General features: G+C 54.0%; 2 protein-coding genes and 1 pseudogene across 3 annotated transcripts in view; 2 read left to right on the forward strand and 1 right to left on the reverse strand.

Moving 5' to 3' along the window:
- Window positions 1-176: 176 nt before the first annotated feature.
- On the reverse strand, window positions 177-11549 carry CLIP3 (CAP-Gly domain containing linker protein 3). Of its 2 annotated transcripts, none has more exons than XM_058674759.1 (13): window positions 11075-11549; window positions 7934-8073; window positions 7755-7848; window positions 7462-7623; window positions 7065-7183; window positions 6050-6286; window positions 4710-4845; window positions 4397-4525; window positions 2966-3109; window positions 2773-2896; window positions 2478-2545; window positions 2055-2127; window positions 177-388 (listed from the first exon to the last, which is right to left on the reverse strand). In XM_058674759.1, the coding sequence occupies exons 1-13, from the start codon at window positions 11238-11240 to the stop codon at window positions 316-318; spliced, it is 1665 nt and encodes a 554-aa protein (XP_058530742.1). In that variant the 5' UTR covers window positions 11241-11549; the 3' UTR covers window positions 177-315. The 2 variants fall into 2 exon arrangements, with proteins under 2 accessions (XP_058530742.1, XP_058530743.1); XM_058674760.1 differs by lacking the exon at window positions 177-388 and adding an exon at window positions 1232-1714 and having other exon boundaries at window positions 11075-11545.
- A 1391-nt stretch (window positions 11550-12940) lies between these two features.
- On the forward strand, window positions 12941-15265 carry LOC101517192 (prohibitin-2-like; annotated as a pseudogene).
- Window positions 15266-15807: 542 nt separating this feature from the next.
- The window catches only part of WDR62 (WD repeat domain 62), a 32512-nt gene continuing 23022 nt past the window's right edge, over window positions 15808-25297 (forward strand). Inside the window, exons 1-7 of the mRNA XM_036492528.2 lie at window positions 15808-16370; window positions 19162-19253; window positions 20422-20484; window positions 22618-22675; window positions 22907-23077; window positions 23660-23797; window positions 24167-24349. Of these exons, the coding sequence (XP_036348421.2) occupies window positions 16194-16370; window positions 19162-19253; window positions 20422-20484; window positions 22618-22675; window positions 22907-23077; window positions 23660-23797; window positions 24167-24349 (882 nt within the window). The 5' untranslated portion in view covers window positions 15808-16193. The remainder of the gene's footprint in view (window positions 16371-19161; window positions 19254-20421; window positions 20485-22617; window positions 22676-22906; window positions 23078-23659; window positions 23798-24166; window positions 24350-25297) is intronic.

Genomic DNA, 25297 nt, shown 5'->3' on the forward strand with positions numbered 1-25297 from the left:
CTCAGAACTCCAGAAACGCGGCCAGGTGGGTTGGGCCGTGGTAGCCACAGGAAAGACGCACCAGAGGCTGGAAGAAGGACTTGGCCCAGGCAGGCCCAGCTCTCCTGTGCCCGTTTGCTCCCAGCAAGGAGTACAGAGGCAGGGCCGTAACCCTCAATGACCCAGGGACACCGAGAGGCCATAGAAACGTTTTTATTGAAGAAGACAGGGGTCATGCTGAGTTTGGGGACATGCAGTGAAGGGGCAGTTGTGAGCTGTCCTTGGTGGTCAGGGCCGCAGGCCCACCCTGGACCCCTTGGACCTTCAGGGTGGTCCTCAGGTTGTTGGTCCGGCCCAGGTGCTCTGGGAGATCCTGTAAGGCCAGTGACTCAGACTTGGGGTCTTGGACCTGTGACCAGAATGCAGATTGAAATGGGGCTTCCAGAAATGGGATTCCCCTTAGGATATTAGGGTCCTCCAATGTGTTAACAGGTGGGGGGCTTTAGGATGTAGGAGTCCCCTTGGGACTGGGGCTCTTGGAATGTGGGTGTCTTGAGGTCCGTGGACTTGGCATCAAAGTCCTCCGATTTCCAGGGATGGAAATTCCTGTTTGGGGTCTCCTTTGCTGTGACAGGGGTTGAAGCGTCCTGGAGCCTGGCATGTATATCTCCACTGCCAGGCACAAGGACCTTGTGATTGCATTTTCCTGGGGGACTTGGGAGCTGCATTTTGTAAATTTGGGATTCCCTAGGGATTTGGGGATGCTGTTATTTGGGGGTCTTGGGCATTCAGGGCTGTGGGGCTCAAGGGCACAGAGGAGTTTGGGGACATGTGGACTCTGAGGTTTGGAATTCCCCCAGAGTCCCAGAATGGAACCTTCAAATTTTAGGGTCCCCAAAAGGGGAAATAATTCCTTAAAAAATAGAGAATTTTGGGGGATCCTGGCCAGCACGGGGGCTGTGGGCCATGTGGGGGTGGGCTTCATACAAGGCACTGGGGCTTTCTTGCGGGTGCAGAGGGCAGGAAGACTTGGGAGTCCTGGGATTAGCACTTCCAGAACTGTTTTGGTGTCTGTAAACTGGGGGTGACCGTGGGCTAGTTAAGGTGGGTCTCTTCTTGAGGGGGTAAGCACACAGGTCTTTATTAATGGAGGGAGTCTCTGATTGGGCGATTTATAAGGGGTTTAGGGTGACCACAGGTCAAGTATCAAGGGGCTTGATGTAATAGGGTATAGTGACATGAAGTTGGGTTACTCTGGAGGTGTGAGCTATGTTTAGTTCCAGGGGACTTGGGCGGGGGGTGGGGGCTTTGTTAATGAGCGATTCCGATCCAGTCATGGGTGATTCAAGGATTGTGGAACATTGTATGGAGAGGGTCGCCATCATGTGGGATGTGGAAATCTGTTCCTTGGGGGAAGGGAGGGTATGCGCCAAGGGAGGGGTACGGGGAGGGACTAGCCTGAAGGTGCTACTCAGGGAATCTCCATCTGGGTGGCATGGGGTCTGTACTGGGGGCTTTACAGGGGAGTCTGTTAATCATGGGGCCTCAGTGATTGAGGGCTGGCTAATGGGGGTTTCTATTCTGGATGTATTACTGGGGAGTCTCTATCTCAGGGAACTTTGGGGGTTCCTGTGTCAGGAGATGCTAAAGGGGGGGACTCTGTCAGAGTGTCTGGGGCCTCTAGGATTGCATCTCCGCCCTCAGCACCCAGGGAAACCAGCAGCAGAAGAGCAACCTGGAAAACAGGAGTACCACATTGTCAGTGATGGAGTGTGGGGCAGGAATCTCTGGGACCATACCCCCTGTACTCCCCCGGTTGGGGCCTTGGGTTTTCTGGGTTCCACCCTCTCCCTCTCTGTGCTGCTTTCTGAGGCTTGTGTGGAGCAGAGGATAACATGCTTCCTCCATCTGCCCCCTACAAGTTCTCATCACTAGGACTCGGTGTGGAGTCCCACACCCTGCAGAGTTTCTTGGATGTGTATACTAGTCACAGGTATTCCTGATTCCAGACCCCTAGTACTTCCCCCTACACATCCCACAGGAACAGGGGAGTCGGGGAGGTGTCGGCCACGCACCTGGAGATGGAATTCTCTGATGCAATGTCCTTTGGGGTCCGGACTGTCGTGAAGGTGCGTTTGGGCTGCGTCACTGCAGAGTAAGGCAGGATCTGTCCTCAGACTCCTTGTCACTCATGTCTGTTCATGTTCCCAGTACCCAGTTGGCTCTCACATTCCCAATATCCACCTGGACCTCTTGTCCATAATATCCATCATGTCCCACAATACCCACCCATGTCCCCATTACCCATCTAGCCCTCTGTCCCCAGTGCCTGTGCAGGGCCTTGTTATTAACATCCCCATTCCTTATGACCACTATCCTCTTAGGGCCCCTGTCTCATTTTCCTGGACCCTGAATCCCAAGTATACACCTGAAAACGCATGACCCGTCCTCCTATCCCCATCCCCACACTATTCCCCCAATCCCAGCTCCCAACGCACTTGTCACTTGATGCACTTTTTTGGCTCCAACACTGTCCCCAGGGGTGTCAGTAGATCCACCACCAATCCTGAGGAGACATGGAGTGAGAGAAGCTAGAGCCGCAAGAGGCCAAGATCTGATTGGGAGCCAAGCCCCAGGGGACCCATGAAGAAAGCACTAGGGTGAATGTGATCTTCACATTGTCCTGCTTGTCCAAGAGGAGGAGACCATCTGGGTGGGGGGAGGAGGGGGCGCATGGAAGGATGTCAGGGCTCTGGGTGACCCCTTGGTCTGGGGTTTGGCATTTGGACTGACCTCTGGATGCGGGATGCTGGTGCAAAGACCCCATGCTTCGGGGGGCAGGTAAAGTATCGGACACCAAAGACAGAGCCATCATGCTTGCCAGTGGGTTGGTCCAGCTCAATGCCATACCAGTAACCTGCAGCAGGAGGGCGTCATCATGAAAAGGCCTCTCCTGCCACCATGAGCCCACAGTCCCCGTCCTCACCTGGAGCAAAGTCTGTTTTCCCATAGAAGCGCACAATCCCCTGCTTCTGGCCTGCGACAAGGACTTGGTCTCCCACCTCAGCCTTGGCTCCCTCACGCTGCTGCAAGCTACCCAGTGACGGGGATGATGGGGACTTCTTCTTGCCTGTAGGGAAGAGGGTAAAGGAAGTGAGACCCAAGAGGCCCACCTGGGAGATCCCAAGCAACTCTAGAATATTCCTCAGAATGGGGAGAGAGGGCTGGACTGTAAGGGAAACTGAATCCCTGGGACCAGACAGGAAAATAGCAGTGAGCCAGGGGAAACCGAGTCATAGAACCTGGAGAACCCCAAAATCCTCTTTCAAACCTAAGACTACAGTGTGAAGCATCATGAGAAAGAACGAGTGGAAAAAGCTGAGGCTGTGTGGGTCAAAGGAAAGAGAACTGAGAAGTCAGGAACCCAGAAATGATTCCAACGAAGTGGGCAGCAGGAGTTTGGCCTAGCAGTTAAGAGGCCAGTGAGATGAACGTGTCTCATAGGGGAATGCCTGGATCCAGATCTGAGCCCAGCTCTGGCTCCTGACTCTGGCTTCCCACCTGTGGGGAGCCCTGAAAGCAGCGGTGATGGGGTCCTGCCACCTGTGCAGGAGATCTAGACTGAGTTTCCAGCTCCTGGCTTCAATGTAACCCAGTCCCAGCCACTGCAGGCAGCTGGTCAGTGAACCAGCAGAGAATTCTGTTTCTCAGACTTTCAAATAGAAAAGCAGAGGCAGAGAGTTGAATATAAGGTAAACCAAGTCACAAAAGCCAGGAACTCCATTCTGTGATTGTCCCATTGTCACATTGCCATGCCATATAAACAAATACATTAATCTTAAAAAAAAAAAAAAAAAGGTCGGGGTAGTGTGGTGTAATGGGTTCAGCCATTTCTTAGGATACCCACACGCCATATCAGAGTGTTTGGGATCACTTCCTGCCTCTGCTCCTAGCCCAGCTTCCTGCTAATGCGCCTGGGGGAAGCAGGTGATGGCTCAAAAACTTCAGTTCCTACTACCTATGTGAGAGACCAGGATGGAGTACTTAATTCCTGGCTTCAGCCTGGCTGAGCTCTGGCTGTTGCAGGCATCTGGGAGTGAAACGGTGAATGTAAGAGTTTTCTCCACCATTCAAATAAAATCTTTAAATAAATAAAGACAAGAAAGGAACTCTACAGATTCTCCCCTAAAGCTAGAGGCAACCTTAGGGCCTTGAGAGGAAGCCATGGGTCCTTCCAAGAACTGAGGGGGGCCAATATGTAGTTAAAAGAGAAACTGGGTCACAGAAGCCAGGAGTTCACAGCTTGTCTTTGAGTCTGGGCATGGGAAGACATGCACTCACAGAAACTGAGACACGCACAGAGCCAGAGCGTCCTCAGCACCAGCTCTCCCACCCGTCCAACACCGTGCACTCTGACCTTTGTGCTCCCTTCGACCTTTGCCAGTGACACGAGAAAAGTCCATCCGAGGAGTCCGCGGTGTGGAGGTGACAGATGAAGGGGGTGCATCCACGGCTTTGGAGATCTTGGACACAGAGGCGAAGAGGCCTAGGGGCACAGAGCTGGAGCTTGAAGTTGCCCAAGCCCCTGCCCTCAAGCTCCAACCCCCACTTCCCAGGCAGCAACATCTGAGTAAACTTCCCCCTCCCCAACACACCACACACACACACACACACACACACGTACACACACGTACACACACCAGTCTTCTTGGGCCCCAGGTGGAACTGACCCTGCTTGGGAGGGCAGATGAAGTACCGGACACCCCCAACGCTGCCGTCATTCTTGCCCTCAGGTTCGTCCAGCTCCACGCCCACCCACTGGCCACTGGCGAACTCTGTGGTCCCACAGAAGCGCAACGTGCCCGTCTAGGGGAAGACAAGAGAGGTATGGCTTGGGATGGGGGTCTCCACAGGCTATGGTGGATCCTGGCACAAAGGCAGCTATGGAGTGGAAAGGGAGAGGGACTCGGATCTCAACTCAGACATCACAGTCTTACTGGCTCTGTGGCTGCATCTCTCTTTGCCTCAGTTTCCACATCTGCAAAATGGGAACTTCATAGCATTGTAATAGAGCTGTCCTGTGCAGTGAAGAGTCAGCACGTGTGACCATTTACAGTGAGCTTACAAATCCATGCTTTCAATCACAGTAGCTGGCTCTCCAGCACTCAGCAGGCACGTATGCATTTCCCTTAAGCCTCACACAACTTCCCCCCCACCCGAGGAAGCAACCACATCCAGACAGGTGGCGTCACCGGCCTCAGGCCCCGCAGCTGGCAAGTGGCAAAGCTGAGACTGACCTGAGCAAGTCCCTGAAGGCTGCTCTGCATTACATGTCTGCACACAAAGGGTTTTCCACCTCTCAGAGTCTCCTATGGCTTTTGGGTTGGAAACTGAAAAAGGGTCAGTCCCCTGTGGATCGGATTAGATCACATTACGCAGGAAAAGCCCCCGATTTGGGGGGCTGGCCCACACTTGACTCTCAGATTGTGACTTAGGTGATAAGAAATAAGATCTCCCTTCCTCCAGATGCCCTGCAGCTCTGCTCTGAACCTCCCACTTCATCCCAGGCTTCTCCGTCACAGCTGCAGCTGCTTCAGGTCGTCACCATCAGGCCCCATACAGTACAAGGTGAGGCACAAAGGAGGCATTGAACTAAAGTCCTGGTGAGGAGCCAGTATGATGGCTCAACTGATTAATCCTCTGACTCTTTGAGCCAGCATCCCAGATAAGGCACCAGTTTGTGTCCCGGCTGCTCCTCTTCCCATTCAGCTCCCTGCTTATGGCTTGAGAAAACAGTGGAGGGTGGCCCAAGTCCTTGGAACCCTGCATCTGTGTGGGAGACCTAGAAGAAACTCCTGGTTTCTGGTTTTGGATTGCCTCAGCTCCAGCCATTGCAACAAGTTGGGGAGTAAACCAGCAGATGGGAGATCTTTCTATCTCTCTTTTCTTAATCTACCTTTCCAATAAAAAATAAATAAGTCTTTATATACTCTGGAGGGAGGAGGAATCTGGGTCTCACTCCCTGCCCCCTGTGCATGCGTACACACACACACACGCCCAAGACCCTGACCTTCTGGCCATCCAGCAGCACACGGTCTCCCAGGCGCAGGCCGAGGGCACTGAGCATGAGATTGCCTGGAACGTTGTCATAGTTGGGGAGTGTGACCTTGGGGAGGGCGCAAGAGAGCGGCACAGCCTCCTCCAGCAGCGTCCGGAGCTCCTTGGCCACCAGTGCAGCTTCTGCCTTGTCCAGAGACATGTCCATAGGATCTGGGACCACTTCCGCTGGCACCTGTCCCTTTCGATTCTGGAGGATACCGGGAAAAGGAGGTAGAGAGTCAGCAGCACAGGCCACACCTCTGTCTAGGTCAGGCCTGAGTCTGGGTGAAGCAGTTGGGGCCAATACAGGAATATGACAGGACATTGAGATGCTTACTACATCTCCAGGGAACTGCACCCCATAGACTCTGGGCTGAGGATGTATGTCAGGGAATTGAAGGTGGAGCTGGGGTAGAGCCAACAGGAAATGAGGACCACCCCAAGTGTTGGAGGTATGTCCTCAAGGAGCCTAGGCCCAGGCTGCAGTGGAGCCTTGGGATGAGGGTGGGGGTGGGCAGTGGGAATGGGGTCTGTTGTACAGGGCCAGGTTCCAGTGGGGGAAGAGGAGAGACAGGATCCCAGAAACCCTGGCCATGTCCCTTGCTGAATGCAGAGTCATTGCTATTGGGATGGAATCTGCTAATGGATGAGTTAAGGGACCACAGAGATTAGTGAGGGGCGTAATCTACTGGTTCACAGAGGGCCTAACTACTCTCTCAATGATCTTTAAATCCTGTCTACACACAGCCACTGAGTTAGGCAGGATTGGAGAAAAAGATAACCCTGGCTGAGTAACCAGGGACCAACTGCTCTCTGCCTCAATTTCCCCCTTGTAAAACACTGCCTGAATGTCAGCTGTCATTCCACTTGTTGAAGGTTTGGGTGGGTTTGTACTTTCTGGAGAGACTACTCCACCCAGACCTATGGGAGGGAAATGGGGTCCCCCTCCGGGAGAGGTGGGAAGCCCTGTGGGGGGCTGGCAATACCCTCAGTGCAGGGTTGGCGCCATGCTCCAGCAGACACTTGGCAGCGCCCAGGCACAGGTTGGAGGCAGCGATGTGCAGGGCGGAGCCATGGTTGAAGTCACTGCACGTGGAGTTCACCACTAGGAAGCAGAGGGAGAGGAGAGTTCCAAGTGGGTGTGGGTCCCTGACCCTCTTTAATTTCTTCAGGTTCCTCTCAGCTTGCTGGGAGCAGAAGCCAACGCCCTCCCACCCAGCTCCATCGCCCGTGATGCCTTATTGGGTCCTGGCCCTCTCTGATCCAGGCCCTGGCTCCCTACGGCCTGGCCGCGTTCCTCCCATCTTTCCAGGATTCCTTTCTCAGTTGACTATCACCCCACCAAATCCCCCCAGCCAGGCACCTCCTTCGCCTCCTCCTCACCTCGAGGCCTTGCACCCTTCAGCAGCACGCGCACCAGGTCCGGCACGTCAAAATAGGCGGCATAGTGAAGCGCGTTCATGTTGGTCCAGCGGCTGCGCAGCGTCACGTCTGCGCCCAGGGCCAGCAGCTGCTGCGAGAGACGCACAGCAGCAGCGGGATCCCCTGCGTGAGAGGAGAGCCGCGGCTCAGCCCAGACCCGTCTCCGCAGGGCGCAGGCCCAGCGCACCTCAGGGCCTGAGCACTGCCTTGTTATGACGATGTTGGGTGTGGGGGCCTGGGTTTGGGCGTCTCACCGACTCCGTGAGCCCCAGCCTTGCAAGCATAATGGAGCAGTGTCATGTCGGTGAGTCCATCCCGATCGTTTACATGGCAGCCACGACGTAGAATCTGGGCATTGCAGAGCACCGGGGAGGGTTACCGAAAGGTAGGAGGGATGACAGCCCCTTGCTGCCCGGCTTCCCAGCTTTCCTACCTCATTGCCAATGACGTCTATCTTGTGCTGGACCTGGGGTACCCACTGGCGCACGATGGCGAACAGCTCCGGGATAGTGGTCTGGGGGTCAAACAGAATCTCCTGGCACGCAGGGTCATTGGGGTCGAAGAACGTGAAGGCTGGGATGGCAAGAAGTCTGAGGTCAGGACAAGCTGGCACCCTCTTTAACAGACCCTTAAGCACCTCCAAGCTCCCATTCAACCCATAGGCACTTTCTCTAAGGCCAGCAGGAGCACCCTTCGAATCTGCACACCAACGAAGGCTGCTGGTGCTCCAGCCCACGGTTGCCCTGATATAGGTGAAAAACCCACAAGTTCTGGCTTAAAAAAAAAACTCTCCCACATTTCAAATACTGCACAGCTCACACACAATACATCCAGGAGTGCAAGGATCCAACCTGTGACTGGCCAAGGAGGCACAGAGACACCCCACCTCCTCCCTACTAGGAGCTTTGCTCTCCATGGCAACGTTACCACCCACCACTGGACCTGGTAGGTGGCAAGGACCCAGTGCAGGTCGAGAGACTAAGCCAATGACCAGATGCTACACGGCCCAGGGAAAGTACCACATAGAAGGGGACCAGAAATCCAGAAATCCAGAAATGGGCTTGTGGGCACCTTTAACAGCCTCAGTCATGGCTCAGGACCCTCCCCCACCCTGGGCTCCTGTCTTGCTCAGTGCAGACCACACAGCCACGAGGTCCTACACAGTCTGTCCGCCTCATTACTCTGTTCCCTGGAGTTACAGTGGTCCTTTTGTCCTTCCAGGTCAGCTGTTGTCTCGGGTTTGGGGACTGGCTGCTTTTCCCAGCCGAGACGGGCTTCCCTCAGGTATACACATGGCTCTGTGCAAATGTCACCTCCTCCAGGACGCCTCCCCAGACCATCCTGTCTCCACCGGCATCCCTGCCCTCCTCCATCTCCCTCTCTAACTTGATTTGACCTCAGCAATACCTTTGTGTAACCTAACATGTTTACTCCTTTCCCTCTCTCATCTCTCCCTCCTCCCATCCCCTGGTCTTCCCTGCATTTTCTCTCCCTTCCTGTCACCTGTGCTGCCATGTCAGGTCCAGAAGCTCACATGCAGCTGATGCTCTGTCAATCCTAGCTGACAGTTTCAGAGTCTGCCCCCAGCCTTCTCCCTGTCCTATGCCACATCGCCACATCATTTCATGTTATAGGAACCAAGCCCTCCCAGCTCTGCCAGCAGACTCTCCAATCTGCCCTGACCCACGGACCTCACAGCCACCTGCTGGCAGAACTGCAAAGAGGACCTTCCCAGTCCCCTGCATGAAGCCCCTCCCTGCCCTGCACAGCCAGATAATTGTCTCATTTTTCTGTTCCATTGAAGTGAACATGTAGTCAGTCTCTTGGATCCACTGTGGATGGGTTGCCCTAGCCACAGATGGCATCTTCCCTGGAGATGCCAACTTTCTGAACCTGTTTGCTAGTTTCCAAACCTCACAGCTGTTGGGGATTCCCAACCAGTGTCTCCTAGAACCCCCTTCTGAAGCCATCTCTGGCTGTACTCAATTCCTGTCTCCCCCGTAGCTGTTTAACACAGGGAGCTGTTAAAACCACAAATCAGGGACCCATGCAGTAGCTCAACAGGCCAGTCCTTCACCTGCCATTGGTATCACATATGGGCACCCGTTCTAGTCTCGGCTGCTTTGTAAATAACCAAATGCTTCCACCAACTCAGAGAGAAGGCTCCCATCTCCACACCCCGCAGCCTCAGGGCCCTTCTTCCTGTGGTCAACCCCTCTGGAAGCCACTTTCCTTGACCATTCCCCTTAGGACAACCAGTCTTCTTCCTCCACACTCAAAGATTTATTGTATTCATTTGAAAGAAAAGCAGAAGTTATAGCAAGCGATAGATTTTTCAGCTGCTGGTTCACTCTCAAAATGACCACAATGACTGTAGCCAGGAGCCTGGAATTAACTTCATCCGGGTCTCCCGCATGTGTGGCAGAGGCCCAAGTACTTGGTCAGTCATGTGCTGCCTTCCCAGGTGCAGGGAGATGGATTGGAAGTGCAACGGCCATGACTCTGAGGCAGCCACTTAACCCACTGCGCCACAACACCAGTTTCAGAAATGGTGTCTGGAAACGGCTTTAAAGGACTGTTACATCAAAAAGATTACTGGCTCAAATCCCTGCTACTCCACTTTCAATCCCGCTCTCTGCTAATGTGCCTGAGAAAGGAGACCTGGATGGAGCTGCAGACTCCAGGCCTTTGCAGCCATTTGGGGAGCAAATAGACAGATAGAAAATTTCTCCCTCTCTTTCTCTCCCTCCTTCTCTCTCATTCTGCCTTTCAAATAAATAAATCTTGGGTTTGGGCCCGGCGGCGTGGCCTAGCGGCTAAAATCCTCGCCTTGAAAGCCCCGGGATCCCATATGGGCACTGGTTCTAATCCCGGCAGCTCCACTTCCCATCCAGCTCCCTGCTTGTGGCCTGGGAGGGCAGTCGAGGACGGCCCAATGCATTGGGACCCTGCCCCCGCGTGGGAGACCCGAAAGAGGTTCCAGGTTCCTGGCTTCGGATCAGCGCGTATCGGCCCGTTGCGGCTCACTTGGGGAGTGAACCATCGGACGGAGGATCTTCCTCTCTGTCTCTCCTCCTCTCTGTATATCTGACTTTGTAATAAAATGAATAAATCTTTAAAATAAATAAATAAATAAATAAATCTTGGGTTTAAAAAAAAAGAAAAGGAAAAGGCTCTTGCAACATCCTGTGCCTGGGAAGCACTACAGTTCTCAAGTCCTGCATTTATATTGCATTCTTACCATTCTTACACTGTGTGACTGGCTTTAAGGCCTGTTTGTTCCCACCTTCTTTGCTCCTAACCCAGGGCCAGGTCCACAGCGACTTTCAATGTATGTTTGTTGAATGACTAAATGAGTGATGTGTCATGAATTAAGGATTCAGTTTAATTCAATTCCATTTCTCCCTTGGATGAATGAACTGATTAATGGGGGCGGGGAGGAGGTCCCAGGGAGTTCTGCAGCCAAGCTCCTCAGGACCACCTTCAACCTCCCTAGAATTCCCACCACTATCACCACTACTGACAGAGGCCACCCCCTCCACCATTGGAGGGTCCGGGTCAGGGGAGTGATTACCGTAGTCTTTGGGGAGGGGGGCGGGTGCAGAGGGGTGCACCACAGGCTTCTGCCGGCGCTCCTGGGTGGGGCTGGGGGCCTCCTGGACTGGCTCATCCTCTTCCTCTTCTTCCTCCTCCTCCCCTCGGGGTGGTGGGGCCATTGGGGCTGGATCCGTCTTAGTCATGGTCCTCGGTGGCCCTCGGCAGGGGCGGAGGCAGACTTAGGGGCGGCCTGGAGGTCAGCTGGAGTGGGTGCCCAGAGGCTCTAGGGTCCAAGCACCCCCGAGTGCGTCCCCCCACCCCCACCGCGCATCCGCCCCTGGATCCCTGCTTCCCATCCCAGAGCCCTGGCTTGGGCGCCCAGCGCCTGCCACCTGCCAGGGGCCCAGACCCCATTCTTCTCCCGCGTCCAGCCCCTTCGTGTCGGCGTCGGCCGCCCCCTCCCCGGGTTTGTTTATCTCGGGATGCAGGATGCTTCGCCCCTCCCCTTCTGCGCGGGCCTCCCCTCCTTTCCCATCTCACCTCTGACTCGGGGGCCAGGGAGCAGAGCGAGATCTGCCGGAGCAGATCGCGGCAGGAACGGGGTGTCGGGGGACGTGATGGGGAAGAAGAGGGAGACAGAGAAGGGGACGAGGCCCAGACACCGATGGGGGGGATGGGGGTGGAGAGGGAGGGGCGCCGGCGGCGCATGCGCAGTGCTGCCACCACCAAACGCCAGGGAGAGCCTAGGAGTCCGCTGGCACCGTGTCGATCAAGGGATGGAGCAGCGATGGGAGGGCGCCAGACACTGAGGATCCTGAGAGCAAGAGCGAGCCACGGCGCAGAGTGTGAAAGCGAGCACAAGGTCTTTCTTCAGCTATCTGCCCTGAAAACCAGGCCCACTCAAAGCCAGTGACTTCGGGGTGGGTTGTTGATGGGTGCCCGCTCACTGGCTCGCCAGCTCTGGAACCCTAGACCCAACCCGTGGGTCCGGGCCCGACCTTTGTAACGGGCATCTCAGAACCGTGCTTCTGTCTGGACTGCTATCGCCACTGCACCCTCCTCATTATCATTCAGTTTGCACTCAGCATTTAAGCAGGTCCAGAGAGGTTAAGCTACTTGCCTGAGGGTACCCAGCAACGCGATGATGAAGCGGAAATGAAAGTTAACCACCGTGCCACTTGGCTGTAGCACTTCTTCAGGGACGAACTTACTAACAGACCTTTCAAACCCACTGAGAACCTGTGTCTCCCCGCCCCCTGGGGGGGGGGGCACTCCTGGCTCTGGCTCCCCTGTCCTGGCGTGGCTGCACATAAGACCTAGCTGTTGCTGCTCTGCCTCAGATCACCCCAGCTTGAACAAGCTGGGTGGCTTTGCTTTCTCACCTTGTCCTTTTAACACAGCCCAAGTAGCTCCATTACGAAGATATTTCCAGAAGCCACACCCCCACCCAACCCCAGGCCCTCACCCTGGCCTATCGATCCTTCATCATTGCCCACCTGCACTACGGCAGCATCTTCCTCCCTCTCCCCAAGTCAGCTTCCTAACAGGGCCCATGCTGTCCGGGTCCCCCACCTTCCTCTCCTCTCCGACCAGTGCCCAGGCTCAATTGGCTAATCCTTAATCCTCCACCTTCAAATGCCGGTATCCCATATGGGCACAGGTTTGTGTCCTGGCTGCTCCACTTCCCACCCAATTCCCTGTTTGTGGTCTAGCAGAGCAGCAGGAGATGGCTCAAGTCCGGCCGCAGGTAGCGCACACCCCAGCGCCACTGGAAACAGGAGGGAGTGAAGCTCGCTGCACAGGTGCTGGTGGCAGCGGGGCACCCAGTGCTCACGGCCCATGCGCTGCAGCCAGGCCTGCAGCCACAGCCTATCCTTCAGTGGGAACCTGTGACGGAAGGGGGATGGGGTCAGCAGGTCAGTGCCATTAGGTGTCCAGTCCATTCTCACCCCCCACACAACATTTTTTCCTGCATATGAACTTCAGGGAGTGTATAAATCTAGAATGTGAGAGATTATGTTAAGTGAAAGGAGCGGCCTAGAGAGAGAGACAAATGCTGATGATCCCAGTTAATGAGGCGCTTGGAGTAGTCAAATTATAAACACAGAGTAGAATGGTGGTTTGCCAGGTTCTGGTAACGGAATGCAGAACTGTTTAATGGAGACAGAGTTCTAGTTTCACAAAGGAGAGTATTCTGCACAGTGGCTGAATGACAATGTAATATACTTAACACTATTGGACCGTTTACTTACAAATGGCTAGTATGGGGACTGACACCGTGATGTGACAGGCTATGTCTCCACCTTTGGTGCCAGCATCCCATTTGGGTGATGGTTTGTGACCCAGATGTCCCACTTTTGATCCAGTTCTCTGCTTGTGACCTGAGAAAGCAGCAGAGAATGGCCCAAAGCTTCCAGATGGGAGACCTGGAGGAGGTTCCTGGCTTCAGACTGGCTCAGCTTTGGCCATTGCAGCGATTTGGGAAGTGAAGCAGCAGTTGGAACTCTCTATCTGCCTAACTCTGCCTTTCAAATAAAAAATAAAATTTAAAAATGGTTAAGATGCAGCTGGCATTGTGGTACAGAGTTGAGCCATCACTTGCTATGCCCACATCCCACATAGGAGCGCTTGTTCAAATCCCAGCTGTTCCACTTCTGATTTGTTTTCCTGATAATATGTGTGGGAAGGCCTGGCTACCTAGACCTCTGCCATCAACATGGGAGACGGGAATGGAGTTCCGGTGTCAGCCTGGCCCGGCTGTGGCTGCTGGAGCATTTAGGGAATAAACCAGTGGATGGAAGACTGCTCTCTCTTTCTCCCTTTCTCCATCAAATAAACACATCAATCTTAAAACAATGAAGATGGGGCCACACTGTGAGGAGCGGCAGTTGCCCCCAAATCCCAAGGCCCGAACCCCTCCCAAACTCACCTAGCTGCCAGATATTAGCAGCTGGGTGGAGCTAGGAATTTTAAGCCAGTTCCCAAGTTCCCTCATGGCACACTTACCCTGAGGAATGAGCTCTCTTGGGTCCTGGATGAGGCCGAGGACTCGTTCACTGCCTTGCGGCAGTGTCTTTGGCGTGAGCCCCCAGCATTGGGTCCGACCCGGCAGGGGCACCCCCCACAGCCGCCACACTGTGAGGAGCGGCAGTTGCCCCCGAATCCCAAGGCCCGAACCTGAGACCCTTTTTCAAACCTTTGGTGTCTCTCTCTCCCTCCTCCTTCGAGAGTCACCCCACCTCCCGGCTTTCTCTCTGGAGGTGTTTTCCCCTTCCCTCTCACCTTCCCTGCTCACCTTTTGCAAATAAACCTTTCTGTCTGCAACAGATTGCCGGCTTTTTATTTCCATACTAAGCTGAGGGAAAAACCCACCGGGCATTTCTGGTAACAGAAGGCGGACACAGGGCCATCTTCTTTAACCGCATCGGGGGTGTGCGGCAGGGCACCATCCTGGCTGAGGGCCTCCACTTCTGGATCCCCTGGTTCCAGTACCCTATAATCTATGGCATTAGGGCCAGGCCCCGAAAAATCTCTTCCCCCACAGGTTCCAAAGACCCGCAGATGGTGAACATCTCCCTGCGAGTGCTGTCTCGTCCCAATGCCCAGGAGCTCCCCAGCATGCACCAGCACCTCGGGCTGGACTTCGAGGAGCGAGTGCTGCCGTCCACCGTCAACGAGGTGCTCAAGAAAGTGGTGACCAAGTTCAATGCCTCACAGCTCATCACCCAGAGAGCCCAGGTCTCTGCTGATCCGGCGCGGGCTGACAGAACGGGCCAAGGACTTCAGCCTCATCCTGGACGATGCGGCCATCACAGAGCTTCAGCTGAGAGTCCACAGCCGCTGTGGAAGCCAAGCAAGTGGCCCAGCAAGAAGCCCAGCGGGCCCAGTTCTTGGTGGAAAAGCCCAAACAGGAACAGAGGCAGAAGATTGTGCAGGCCAAGGACGAGGCTGAGGCCGCCAAGATGCTCAGAGAGGCACTGAGCAAGAACCACGCAAGATCGGGGCTGCTCAGAACATTTCCAAGACGATCGCCACGTCACAGAACCGAATGTATCTCACAGCGGACAACCTCGTGCTGAACCTACAAGATGAGAGCTTCACGCGGGGAAGTGACAGCCTCATCAAGGGTAAGAAATGAGCCTGGTAACCAAGAACTGTCCCCAGGGAGGAAGTGGATCGCCTGTTCCTCCAGTTCTCCAGGAGCGAAGGGCCAGCCCAGCCCACCCCAGCCCCACTGCCACGCGATGGCCCCCTCTGCACGCACCCCCAGCGCGCTCAGATAAAGCCTGAGGAGCTGGGGAAATGATGGCCAGGGATACTGGAACCGTGTGATTTCTCAGTGATTTCCTACAGCGGTGGGAGGAAATAACCACCATCCCAGGAATTCTCAATAAATGTTTATTACTTAAAAAAAAAAAAAAAAAAAAAAGCTCACGGGGCGGTTGTCCGCGCCCAGTCGGCCCGCAGTGTTGCAGCAGTTTAGAGCCCTGCAGTACTTGGGCATAGCTACCCAGCCTCGCTGAGTCCAGCCTGGGCAGCGGCCGCAGGCTGTCTGCCTGCCTCACGTGATGGCGCCAGTGCCTCGTCACGTGACGGGGGCGGGGCAGGAGCGGAAGACGCGAGTGTTCAAGAAGCCCCCTCCGCGTGACTACAGCTAACGCCCTTGTCACGTGGCGAATGAGGCTCAGCCCAGGCAGCGGCTCAAAGCCTCATCCCCAACTTTCGTCACGTGATAAGGGAGAAGCGGCGTCACGGCGCGTCTGCGCGTGCGTTACACTAATCCAGTGGCCTGTCAGTCTTCTTTCCGCTTCGCCCAATGCGCACATCCGGGCGACAGCTCCAGCGCGGACAGTCGCCCTGAGTGGCCGAGGAGGGCGAGGGCCTTAGCCTTGTGAAAAGTGAAACCTGCTCGTTTCCGTGAATCATGAAAGCCCAGAGTGGAGGAGAAACACCCAGACGCTCGGTCCTGCCCTGACCGGCTCCGCCCGCCCCTCAGCCCCCATTGGTCAGAAGCGCCGCCCGGCAGCCCTGAGATTGGCCAGACGCGCGGCCAATGGGCGGCCGCGCCGGCTTTCCCGCGGCCGTTCGCTATTTGAGCGGGTCGTGGCGGCCGGGACGGTTAGGGAGTGTAACGGTCGCCGGTGTGCGGCGCCGCGATGGCGGCCTTAGGGCCCGGCGGCTACGGGCGGAGCGACGCGGTCGAGAAGCTGCCAACTGTCATAGCGGGAGTTCCGGCGCGGAAAAGCCAGTCCTCTCCGCCCCCAGCCCCACCGCTCTGCCTGCGGCGGCGGACGCGACTGTCAGCGGCACCCGAGGACATGGTGCAAAACCGGGTGAGGCTACCCCAGGTCCAGGCTTCCCCGGGCCGCCCTCAAGCCCCGCCCCACGCCCTCGGCCCCGCCCCATGCCCTCGGCTCCGCCCCCACCCCTTCGGCCCCGCCTCTCTCCCTCAGGCCCCGCCCTCCAGCCAAGACTCCTCCCAGGTTCCTGTTCCCTTGCTTAGCTACCATCTGTCCATCTTTCATGGCTTCGCGTCCGTCCTCGGCGTTGCAGCATTCCCGGGGTTCCTGCTGGGTTCCTACCCCTCAGAATGCAAGTTGCCGTTGCAGATCCCAGCCCAGCCCAGATTTCCCGGGTGCACCTTGAGCCTCAGTCTCTCTCGGCACTACTAACTCTTGTGTGGATCCCAAATCCCTTGGGTCTTTTGGAGTCTTTACCCAGGTTCCAATCTTTTTCCGGGATTCTGTTCTGCTTTCTCCTACCCTTTGTCTTTCTCTTTGCTCCGATAACAGATCCTCATTGCCTATTGCCACCCCGAACTGTAGGGAGGATGTAGTTATGTGTAAAATACCAGTTTCGCGGCCAGTGATTTTGATGTAGGTGGGAGTTCGTTGCAGCAGCAAGTCTGTCTGTGTGGCAGCCTCCCGGCCTGGCTCTTTGTCATCCCTTGGGTCTCAACCCGAATATCTGCCCTGAGAGCCCCACGTGCCCCAGTCTAAAGCTGGACCCCCTTGTAATTGATCACCCAGAAATGTGTGCTTCAGAGCCCTTACCTCGTGTGTTCCCAAGAGCTGGTAGACTGTGTGTTGGAGAACGGCAGGAACCAATTCAGAAAGGAGTATAGCAGGGTGGTTAGGAGCACAGCCTCCCCAGGGCCTGGACTTGCCTGAGTTTGAACTTCAGTGAGGTTCCTCCCAGCAAGCTGTGGACTGTTCCTGGCCTTGACACTGTCATCTGTAAAGCGAGAATAGTCATGTGGAAGTCTCCTGTGAGTTGTGCATAAGGAGGACATCAGCTCATCTGTCACTCCCTGAGCATGCTCCTGTTCAGCTTAGCTGATGCTGAGCTCGTGCGTGGTGGCATGTATATACGCTTTTCTGATGTGGCTGCCCAGCACACAGGCCTGGCTGGCGAAAGCCCTGGTCTGCAAATGACCAGTTCCACTAGCGCTCAGTGACGCTGATTGACAGATGAAACGCCGAGGGAGCCTGCTGATAAGTCGCCTTCCTGGACCTCCACATCCTCACCTGGAGGAAAGGCTAGATGACGACAGAGGCCATAGCACAGGGTTGTGAACAGTGAAGAAGTTCCTATGGATAGAGGAATTTGAACAATGCTTAGATCCTGGAAAATGCTCAATAAACACTGGCTAGTGTTATGTTTGCTCTTAAATTCTGAGACCCAGAACTTTGTGGAGAATAACTATTCAAAATATGAAAATGCCACAATTGTATTAGTTCACACTTGTAGCAGTTGTTTTGGGGCAGGCCATTGGTGCAGGGGGAAGTCTCTCTTGGGGTGCCCACATGCCTTCGCGGTGCATCTGATCCAGCTTCCTGCACTGCACACCCAGGGAGGCAGCAGGTGGTGGCTGTAGCACTTAGGTCCCTCACCCATGGGGGAGACCCGGATTGAGTGCTGGGCTCCTGGTGCAAGCCCTGCTATTGTAAGTATTCAGATAGTAACCCAGTAGATGGACTATTTCTCTCTGTGTCTCTTTGCCTTTCAGACAAAATGAAAATGTATTCTTAAAAATATTAAATAAATAAATAAGTTGTAACATTTAACTTACCTGCAGAGTTAAAACAATTTTTAACTCTGCAAATGTTATAACAAGCTTTTTTCCTTTTTTTTTTTTGTTAAGATTTACTGATTTTTATTGGAAAGGCAGATTTATAGAGGAAATGAGATTCAGAAAGAAAGATCTTTGATCCACTGATTCATTTCACTGATGGTAGGAGCTGAGCTGATCCAAAGCCAGGAGCCTGGAGCTTCTTTTGGATCTCCCATGTGGGCGCAGGGTCCCAAGGCTTTGGACCATCCTTTACTGCTTTGCCAGGCCGCAAGGAAGGAGCTGGATGGGAAGTGGAGTAGCTGGGTCATGAACCAGTGTCCATATGGGTTCTTGGCCATTGCAAGGCGAGGTTTAGCCACTAAGGCATTGCGCTGGGCCCTGTTATAAGCTTTGAAGCAGTGTGTAAACCCAGTCATCAGGCTATGGACTATAAAAGGCCCTCAGATTGTAAATGGGATTATTCACTGTTGCTAATCAAAGCTTCTAGAACCTCTAGAGACTGCTTTAGCTCACTGCCAGTCTTCCCCTTCAGGGCCAGGGCTGGCTTGGGAGCCAGGCTGCTTCAGTTTGTGCTTCCACCTCTCACTCCTGGAGTAGAATCCTGGGCCTCTGTGTCTTTTTCAATGAAACAGACATGATAATAGTGTCAACTCTTTGATCCATGTAGAAGTTCTTAGAAACCTGTTCAGCAGTCACCTTCTTAGCTCGAGATTGTCCCCCTTCTGCGTTCCCAGTCTCCTCCTCTGCTCTGTTTTTCTCTGCTTCTCCTATTATGTCACCTGACACCTATTTGACATATTGATTCTGTTCATCCCCGTCACTGCCACCTGCAAGGGAACAGGAGTCTGTGTCTTCCCCACCACTCTGTGCCTTTTATCCAACACCGTATGTTTGTCAAGGCAGCGGTGGAAACAAGTGCTGGCTGCTGGCAGGTTGGCTGTGACCACAGCTCTGTGCGTACTGTGTATAGCAAGAACAGAATGGGTGGCCGAGGCCGCTGAACCATGCGGGGCCGATGAAAACAGGTGCTTCGGGCCTTTTCTTTGCAGGTGTCCCTTGAGAAGGTCCTTGGCATCACAGCCCAGAACAGCAGTGGTCTAACCTGTGACCCGGGCACAGGTCACGTGGCCTACCTGGCAGGGTAAGCAAATGGGTAGGCTTCAGCATTTAATTGCCACTAGGGAATTTGGAGCCTGAAGTCATCAGCAAATCTCTCTGGGTCTCAGCCTTCTTATCTATAGAATGTGAGTCACACAGCCCTGCTTTGAGGGCTGTGGAGAACACACCATACACCCATAGCATCTAGAACATGTCTGTGGGAGGTGGCAGCCATTCTAGGAAAGTCGGGTAGTTAAAACCTGCCTTGTAGTGTTGGGTTACGTGGGTTGGTGATTCAGCTCTACTGTGTATGTCTCTCTGGGCCACTGCATCTGCTTCAGCTGCATAAGTAGTGGGACCCTGTGTGGGTCGCTGCTAAACTGGAGGAGATCCCACAGTGTTGAGTTAACCTGGCTCTGCTTTAAGCATCAATGGGACACCCTATTCCCTGGCAGGAATGGTAGTGAGGTTAGGGATGGTGATTGGCAGCAGTTGAGTCACTTTTTGAGATACCTGTGTGTGTCTGATTCAAGACCTTCTACCTCCGCTTCCAGTCTAATTTCCTGGGAGGCAGTAGTCCCTGGGGTCCTGCCGCTCACGTAGAAGACCTGAACAGAGTTCCAGGCTCCTGGCTTTGGCTTGGCCCAATCCTGGCAGTTGCAGGCATTTGGAGAGTGAACCAATGGATAGAGTATCTCTTTCTTTGCCTTTCAAATAGTAGGGTTCTTGGTTGTTTGTTTAATTTGGAAGGCAGAGCTACAGAGCGACAGGTGGAGGCAGAGAGAGAGATCTTCTATCAGTTAGTTCACTCTGTAGGTTACTGCAATGGCTGAAGCTGGGCTGCAGCTTCTTCTAGGTCTCCCACATGAGTGCAGGAGCCCAAGTAACTGGGCCATCTTCCACTGCTTTTCCCAGCACATTAGCAGGGAGCTAGATTAGAAGTAGAGAAGCCAGGACTTGAACCAGCATCCACATGGAATGCCAGCCCTACAGGCAGATTAACGTTTTATGCCACAGCACCTTCCCTTATATGTCTATATTGATAATTAGAAGGGGCCTAGAATTCTTGTCATAAACACAGGGAAGAGAAGGAGGCCAGAAAGACAGTCCTTGTTTTTAGAGGTAGCCTTGTTTATGTGAGGTAACAAAATCACCCCTGGTGGGCCCCGATGCTGTCCCCGATCTGGGCACCTTTTCCTCCTTTTTTCCAGCTGTGTGGTGGTGATTTTGAACCCCAAAGAGGACAAGCAGCGGCACATCTTGAACACTGCCAGGTAGGCTGGGCCTGGGTCTGGGGGAGGGGCAGGAGCAGGATCCTGAACCTCGCAGAGCCTAGATGTGCTCCTGCGCGCGGGACTCATGCATTCACTCTGGCTCCGCAGCAGTCACCAGTGCTAGGTGCTCTTCCCAGTGCTGGGGCAGAGCAGTAAACAGAAGAGATGGAATTCTGCTTTCCAGAGCTGAAAGCCCAGGGGAAAGACAGACTGAACCAGTCTGCAAATTACAGATTGCACCTGCTCAGTGCTATGGCAGGCACGTGGGGTAGAGGGTAGGGCCAGTCTGCGGAGAGCTCAGGGAAGGCCTCAAGCCTGTGACCTGAAGCAGTTGAGAGGATAACATAAAGGTGAAGGGAGAGTAGTCCAGGCACAGGGGCCAAGAGAACAAAGGCCCCGCGGTGGTTACTGTCAGACCCCTCTGGTTAGGGACCACCATTGTGGCACAGTGCACTGGGCTGCTCCTTGGGTCATTACGTCCCATGTCAGAGCACTGGTTTGAGTCTCAGTTATTCCACTTCTGATCCAGCTTCCTGTTAAGGCACCTGGGAAGGCTGTAGAAGATGACTCAAGTGCATGGGGGACCAGGATGGAGCCCCTGGCTGAGACCTGGCTCTTGCAGCCATTTGAGGGCGTAAACCAGCAGATGAAAGAACTTTCTTCCTACACTCCACCCACTCCAATCACACTACCTTTCAAATAAATACTACATAAATATATAATATAAATAAATGAAAATATATAAATATATAATATATATATTATATATATAATATCTGGTGCTTGGAGGAGCTGCCTGGGCTGTAAGTGCTGGAATAGGGGTTCAGGTGAGGAGGAGATGAACTTTCAGGGGGTGAGGGAAGCAGGCAGAAGCCACATCACTTGGGCCCCGTGGGCTTGGAGGGGCTAGAGACCATGCCGAGTACACCTGAGCAATTAGAGGTCAGAGCTGAACTTGCCACATCCCCAACTTCTGCCACACTCTTTCCGCCTCCTTCCATGCTGTACTTCTCCTTACACAAGTTACTCCTTCCTGATTGCGTTTCTTCATAGATGACGTCTCCAGGTCTAGATAAGGTAGATGTTCTCCTTCCCTTAGGATCCTTAGAAATATGGCCCTTCAACTGTGTTAAGTCCTGTTATGTGGCACACAGATGCCCACTCAGGAAGTGGCTTCCTGTGTCCTTGGATTCTGGCTGCGGGTCTGTCATTGGCCGTGAAGGTGGAGCTGGGCTCAGACCAGTGCTGACTCTTGCTTGTTCACTGTGTGAACTTGGATGAGACACTTCCCATTAGGAACATGTTCCTAAAGCAGCGTATTAAAACCAGAGACCGCAGACTCGCCTTGTCTTGGCAGGCATCAGGGCCCAGGTCCTTTCTCTTTGTTCTGCCATGCTTACCACGTGGCTTCTGTTTTTGAGGTCACCCCATGGCCCAAGATGGAGTTGTGATTGTTGTGTACTTGTTTCAGGAGGTGCTTTTCCGGAAGTGCCATGTGGCCTGCTGGCTTCCCTGTCATCAGCCAGGAAACACTATTAAGTAACAAAGGAAACTGAAAAGGGAGGGGAAAAAAACACTCTTCACTAGGAACAGTGAATCCTGTTGCCAAAAAACAAAACCATACAAGCTGGTTTGTCTGGTCATCGAGTCTTTGCTCAGGCTAGCTCCAAGTCAGGGAGGGAGAGGTTTGAGCTTTCTAAACATTTAAACAGTTTTACAGTGGAGCACATGCCGCTCCACTGGGTCTGTCAGGGTTCTGCGTCATTAGCACCCCTTCACTGGGCCATGACCTAGCTAAATCACTTGCACTTGATTTTCTCAGGGCTCCTGGAAGGATGGAGTGTTAAGGCATCCACCCTCTGAGAGGAACATGATAGCAGTTTCCGGTGCCGCGTTAACTCCATCTGGGTTTGGTGTTTTAGGAGGAAGGGGTCTTTGTTTTTGCTCCCAGTCTCTTCCTCCCCCACCTGTTGCTGTGCTGGACACACAGGCACCGTTGGCTCTGTGGGACCTGCTTCCATTTCACCCCTCCTGGCCCCTTCAAGGCTAAGGAGTCGGGAGTGCAGAGCCAGACTGGCACCTGGCTGCCCAGCCTCGGCAGAACCCGGCAGCAACTCTCTTCCTTGTCCGCAGGAAGAGTCTGAGTGCCCTGGCTTTCTCTCCTGATGGGAAGTACATAGTGACAGGAGAGGTGAGTAACACTCATGACCAGGCAGTGGGTAAGGTTCCAGGCCATTTCTTCTGCTCCCAGGTGGGCTGGTGGTCACTGACTTAGCCCCTTCCTGGGCCAGGAAAGCCCTTTGACACATGGGGGAGGTGGCTTTTGGGCACACCCTATGGCAGTGCCAATTTCAGCCCTGGCAGCTAGCCCCTGGAGCCCTCCCTGGTTCGTGTTCAGCAGTAGCTGCTTCACCTTCCCCAGAATGGGCACAGGCCAGCCGTACGCATCTGGGATGTGGAGGAGAAAAGTCAGGTGGCAGAGATGCTGGGCCACAAGTACGGTGTGGCCTGCGTGGCCTTCTCACCCAATATGAAGCACATCGTGTCCATGGGATACCAGCACGACATGGTGCTCAACGTCTGGGACTGGAAGGTGAGTGCCAGCCAGCAGGCATGTGGGTAGGCAGCCAGTTGCCAGCGCACATTGAGTCTCAGGAACTGGGAGAACTCAGATAACTTGGTGAAGTGCTCAGTCAGCCAGTAAGTGTTCAGTAAGTAGCTGCTACATGCTGATCTCATCATGTGGGACACATGAGCTTCAGCCAGAGGAATCCTCGAATGATTCTTAGCCTTCCATGCTGTGACCCTCAGCAAAGGTCTTAGCCTGCCTGAATGAGTTTTCTCATCTGTAGAATGGATCCAACAGCACCTGCTTGGTTGAGTTTAGACTTCAACAAATTAAAATCCAGTGGGAGGCAGGGCTCGGGGATAGGCAGGGTAGGGGCAAGGGACCTGAGTCAGCAATAGTGGATATTAAATCCTGATCTGCCCATAACCTCAGCTTTCCTTCACCAGGTTGGGATGGGAAAAATCCCATATAGGTTTTCCTGTAAAGAGCTCACTGTGGGGTCCAAGGAGAACAGAGACAGGGTTGAGGCGAGCCGGGGCCGAGGGCCAAGGCATAAACAGCACAGGATGGGTGCTGCCATGAGCTGCTCTGCATCATTTCTTCCAGAAAGACATCGTGGTGGCTTCCAACAAGGTGTCATGCAGGGTCATCGCCCTGTCTTTCTCTGAAGACAGCAGCTACTTTGTCACTGTGGGGAACCGGCATGTGAGGTTCTGGTTCTTGGAAGTCTCTACCGAGGCTAAGGTGAGTCTTTGTCAGGACCTGGGGAGGTGGCCAACAGCTGTGGGCAGGCCCCTGTCTCCACCTGAGACCTGGCAGCTTTTATTACTGGGCGTCTGACTGGCAGGCCCTGCTCTGATGCCTGGCTCTGGGATTAATCTGATTCTTGGGTCGCTGCCTCCCAACCTTCCTGCCCAGTGTGTGTGTGTGTGTGTGTGTGTTTGTTTGTGTGTGTGTTGTGTGTGTGTGTGTGTGTGTTTCTCTCCCCTTCTCCGGAGTACGTTCCTAGAGTCCTCCCGTTTAGCTGCTCTGCGCCTTCTGGCCCTGAGGGACCCATCGTGATCGTGCCAGGCTGTGTGACCAGTCTCTTCCTCTGTCCTGCCATGCTTCCAGGTGACAGGCACAGTGCCCCTCGTAGGGCGCTCAGGCATCCTGGGGGAGCTCCACAACAACATCTTCTGTGGTGTGGCATGTGGCCGGGGCCGGATGGCAGGCTACACCTTCTGCGTATCCTGCTCGGGTCTCCTCTGCCAGTTCAACGAGAAGAGGGTGCTGGAGAAGTGGATCAACCTGAAGGTATGCCCAGTCCCTGCCTGCATCAGTGGGGGACATACACTTTGTCCATTTGGGTCTTCAGGGAGAATCCGTATTGTTCCAGTCGGTGCTGACCACACGGGCTCTGCTGTGTGACTCTGGGGGAGTGTCTCCCGTCCCTCAGCCTAGGTTTCCTCATCTGTAAAATGGGAATTCTGCCCTCCTCACACAGTTGACCAGGAAGTCTCATGCAGTAATGTCAGTAAGGCAACTAGCACAGGGCTCCCTTTACAGATTCTCCTTCAGTGAGCTTGACTGTTGACAGGACTGCATTTTCTTTTTTTCACATCTAAGGTACCACTGAGTTAATACTTTCTCAGTCCAAAATGCCTAAAAATTAGACTAAAAGATAATATGTCAGTAGCCTGCAGCGCCGGAGGTTTGCGGAGGCCAGCTGGCTTCCCATGCTGGCGTCAGCTGCCCCTTTGGCTGCCGCCAGGAGCACTGCGGCCTTGGTTCCCATCGCCAGCTTGCTCTCGGGCCACACCTCTAGAGGTCACCTGTAGGGTTAATGGCATATAGAAGTTTTATCTGTGGTTTCTACAGACTCTCGTTTTTCTCATTTTAATCCTCTTGCCAACGTTTAACACATCTTTTTAAGCAAGTCAGAAGCTTTTGATAGATGGTTAGTGTCTGACCACCAGACAAAGGAATCCTTTGCTCTTAATTTGGAAGACACTCGTGTGCACTGAGGGGCCTGGCACTTCTTGCCTCTTCTGTCTGCATATCCTGGTAGAACAGACAATCCTCCCGTGCACTGTTTATGTTTTCTGTGCTGTCGTGTTGGAGCACACTTGTTATGGAGCTATTTTTAGGTGATAGGAAATAAAATGTCAGCCTGAAGTTGAGCCCTGTCAGTGGACATGGCCTGTCTGAAGAGATGTCTTCCCTGCACCGCTAGGTTTCTCTGTTCCAGCTGGTGCCTCTGCC

Source organism: Ochotona princeps, chromosome 16 (genome assembly GCF_030435755.1).
Source record: "Ochotona princeps isolate mOchPri1 chromosome 16, mOchPri1.hap1, whole genome shotgun sequence".
NCBI classification, from domain to species: domain Eukaryota; kingdom Metazoa; phylum Chordata; class Mammalia; order Lagomorpha; family Ochotonidae; genus Ochotona; species Ochotona princeps.

What these genes read in the sequence shown, in the direction of transcription:
- CLIP3 (XM_058674759.1), bottom strand. Translation starts at nt 11,240, where the DNA reads ATGACTAAGACGGATCCAGCCCCAATGGCCCCACCACCCCGAGGGGAG. An exon ending in CCCCCTCCCCAAAGACTACG is followed by an intron (nt 8,074 to 11,074) that starts GTAATCACTCCC and finishes TTGCCATCCCAG; the next exon opens with CCTTCACGTTCTTCGACCCC. An exon ending in TAGACGTCATTGGCAATGAG is followed by an intron (nt 7,849 to 7,933) that starts GTAGGAAAGCTG and finishes TGCAATGCCCAG; the next exon opens with ATTCTACGTCGTGGCTGCCA.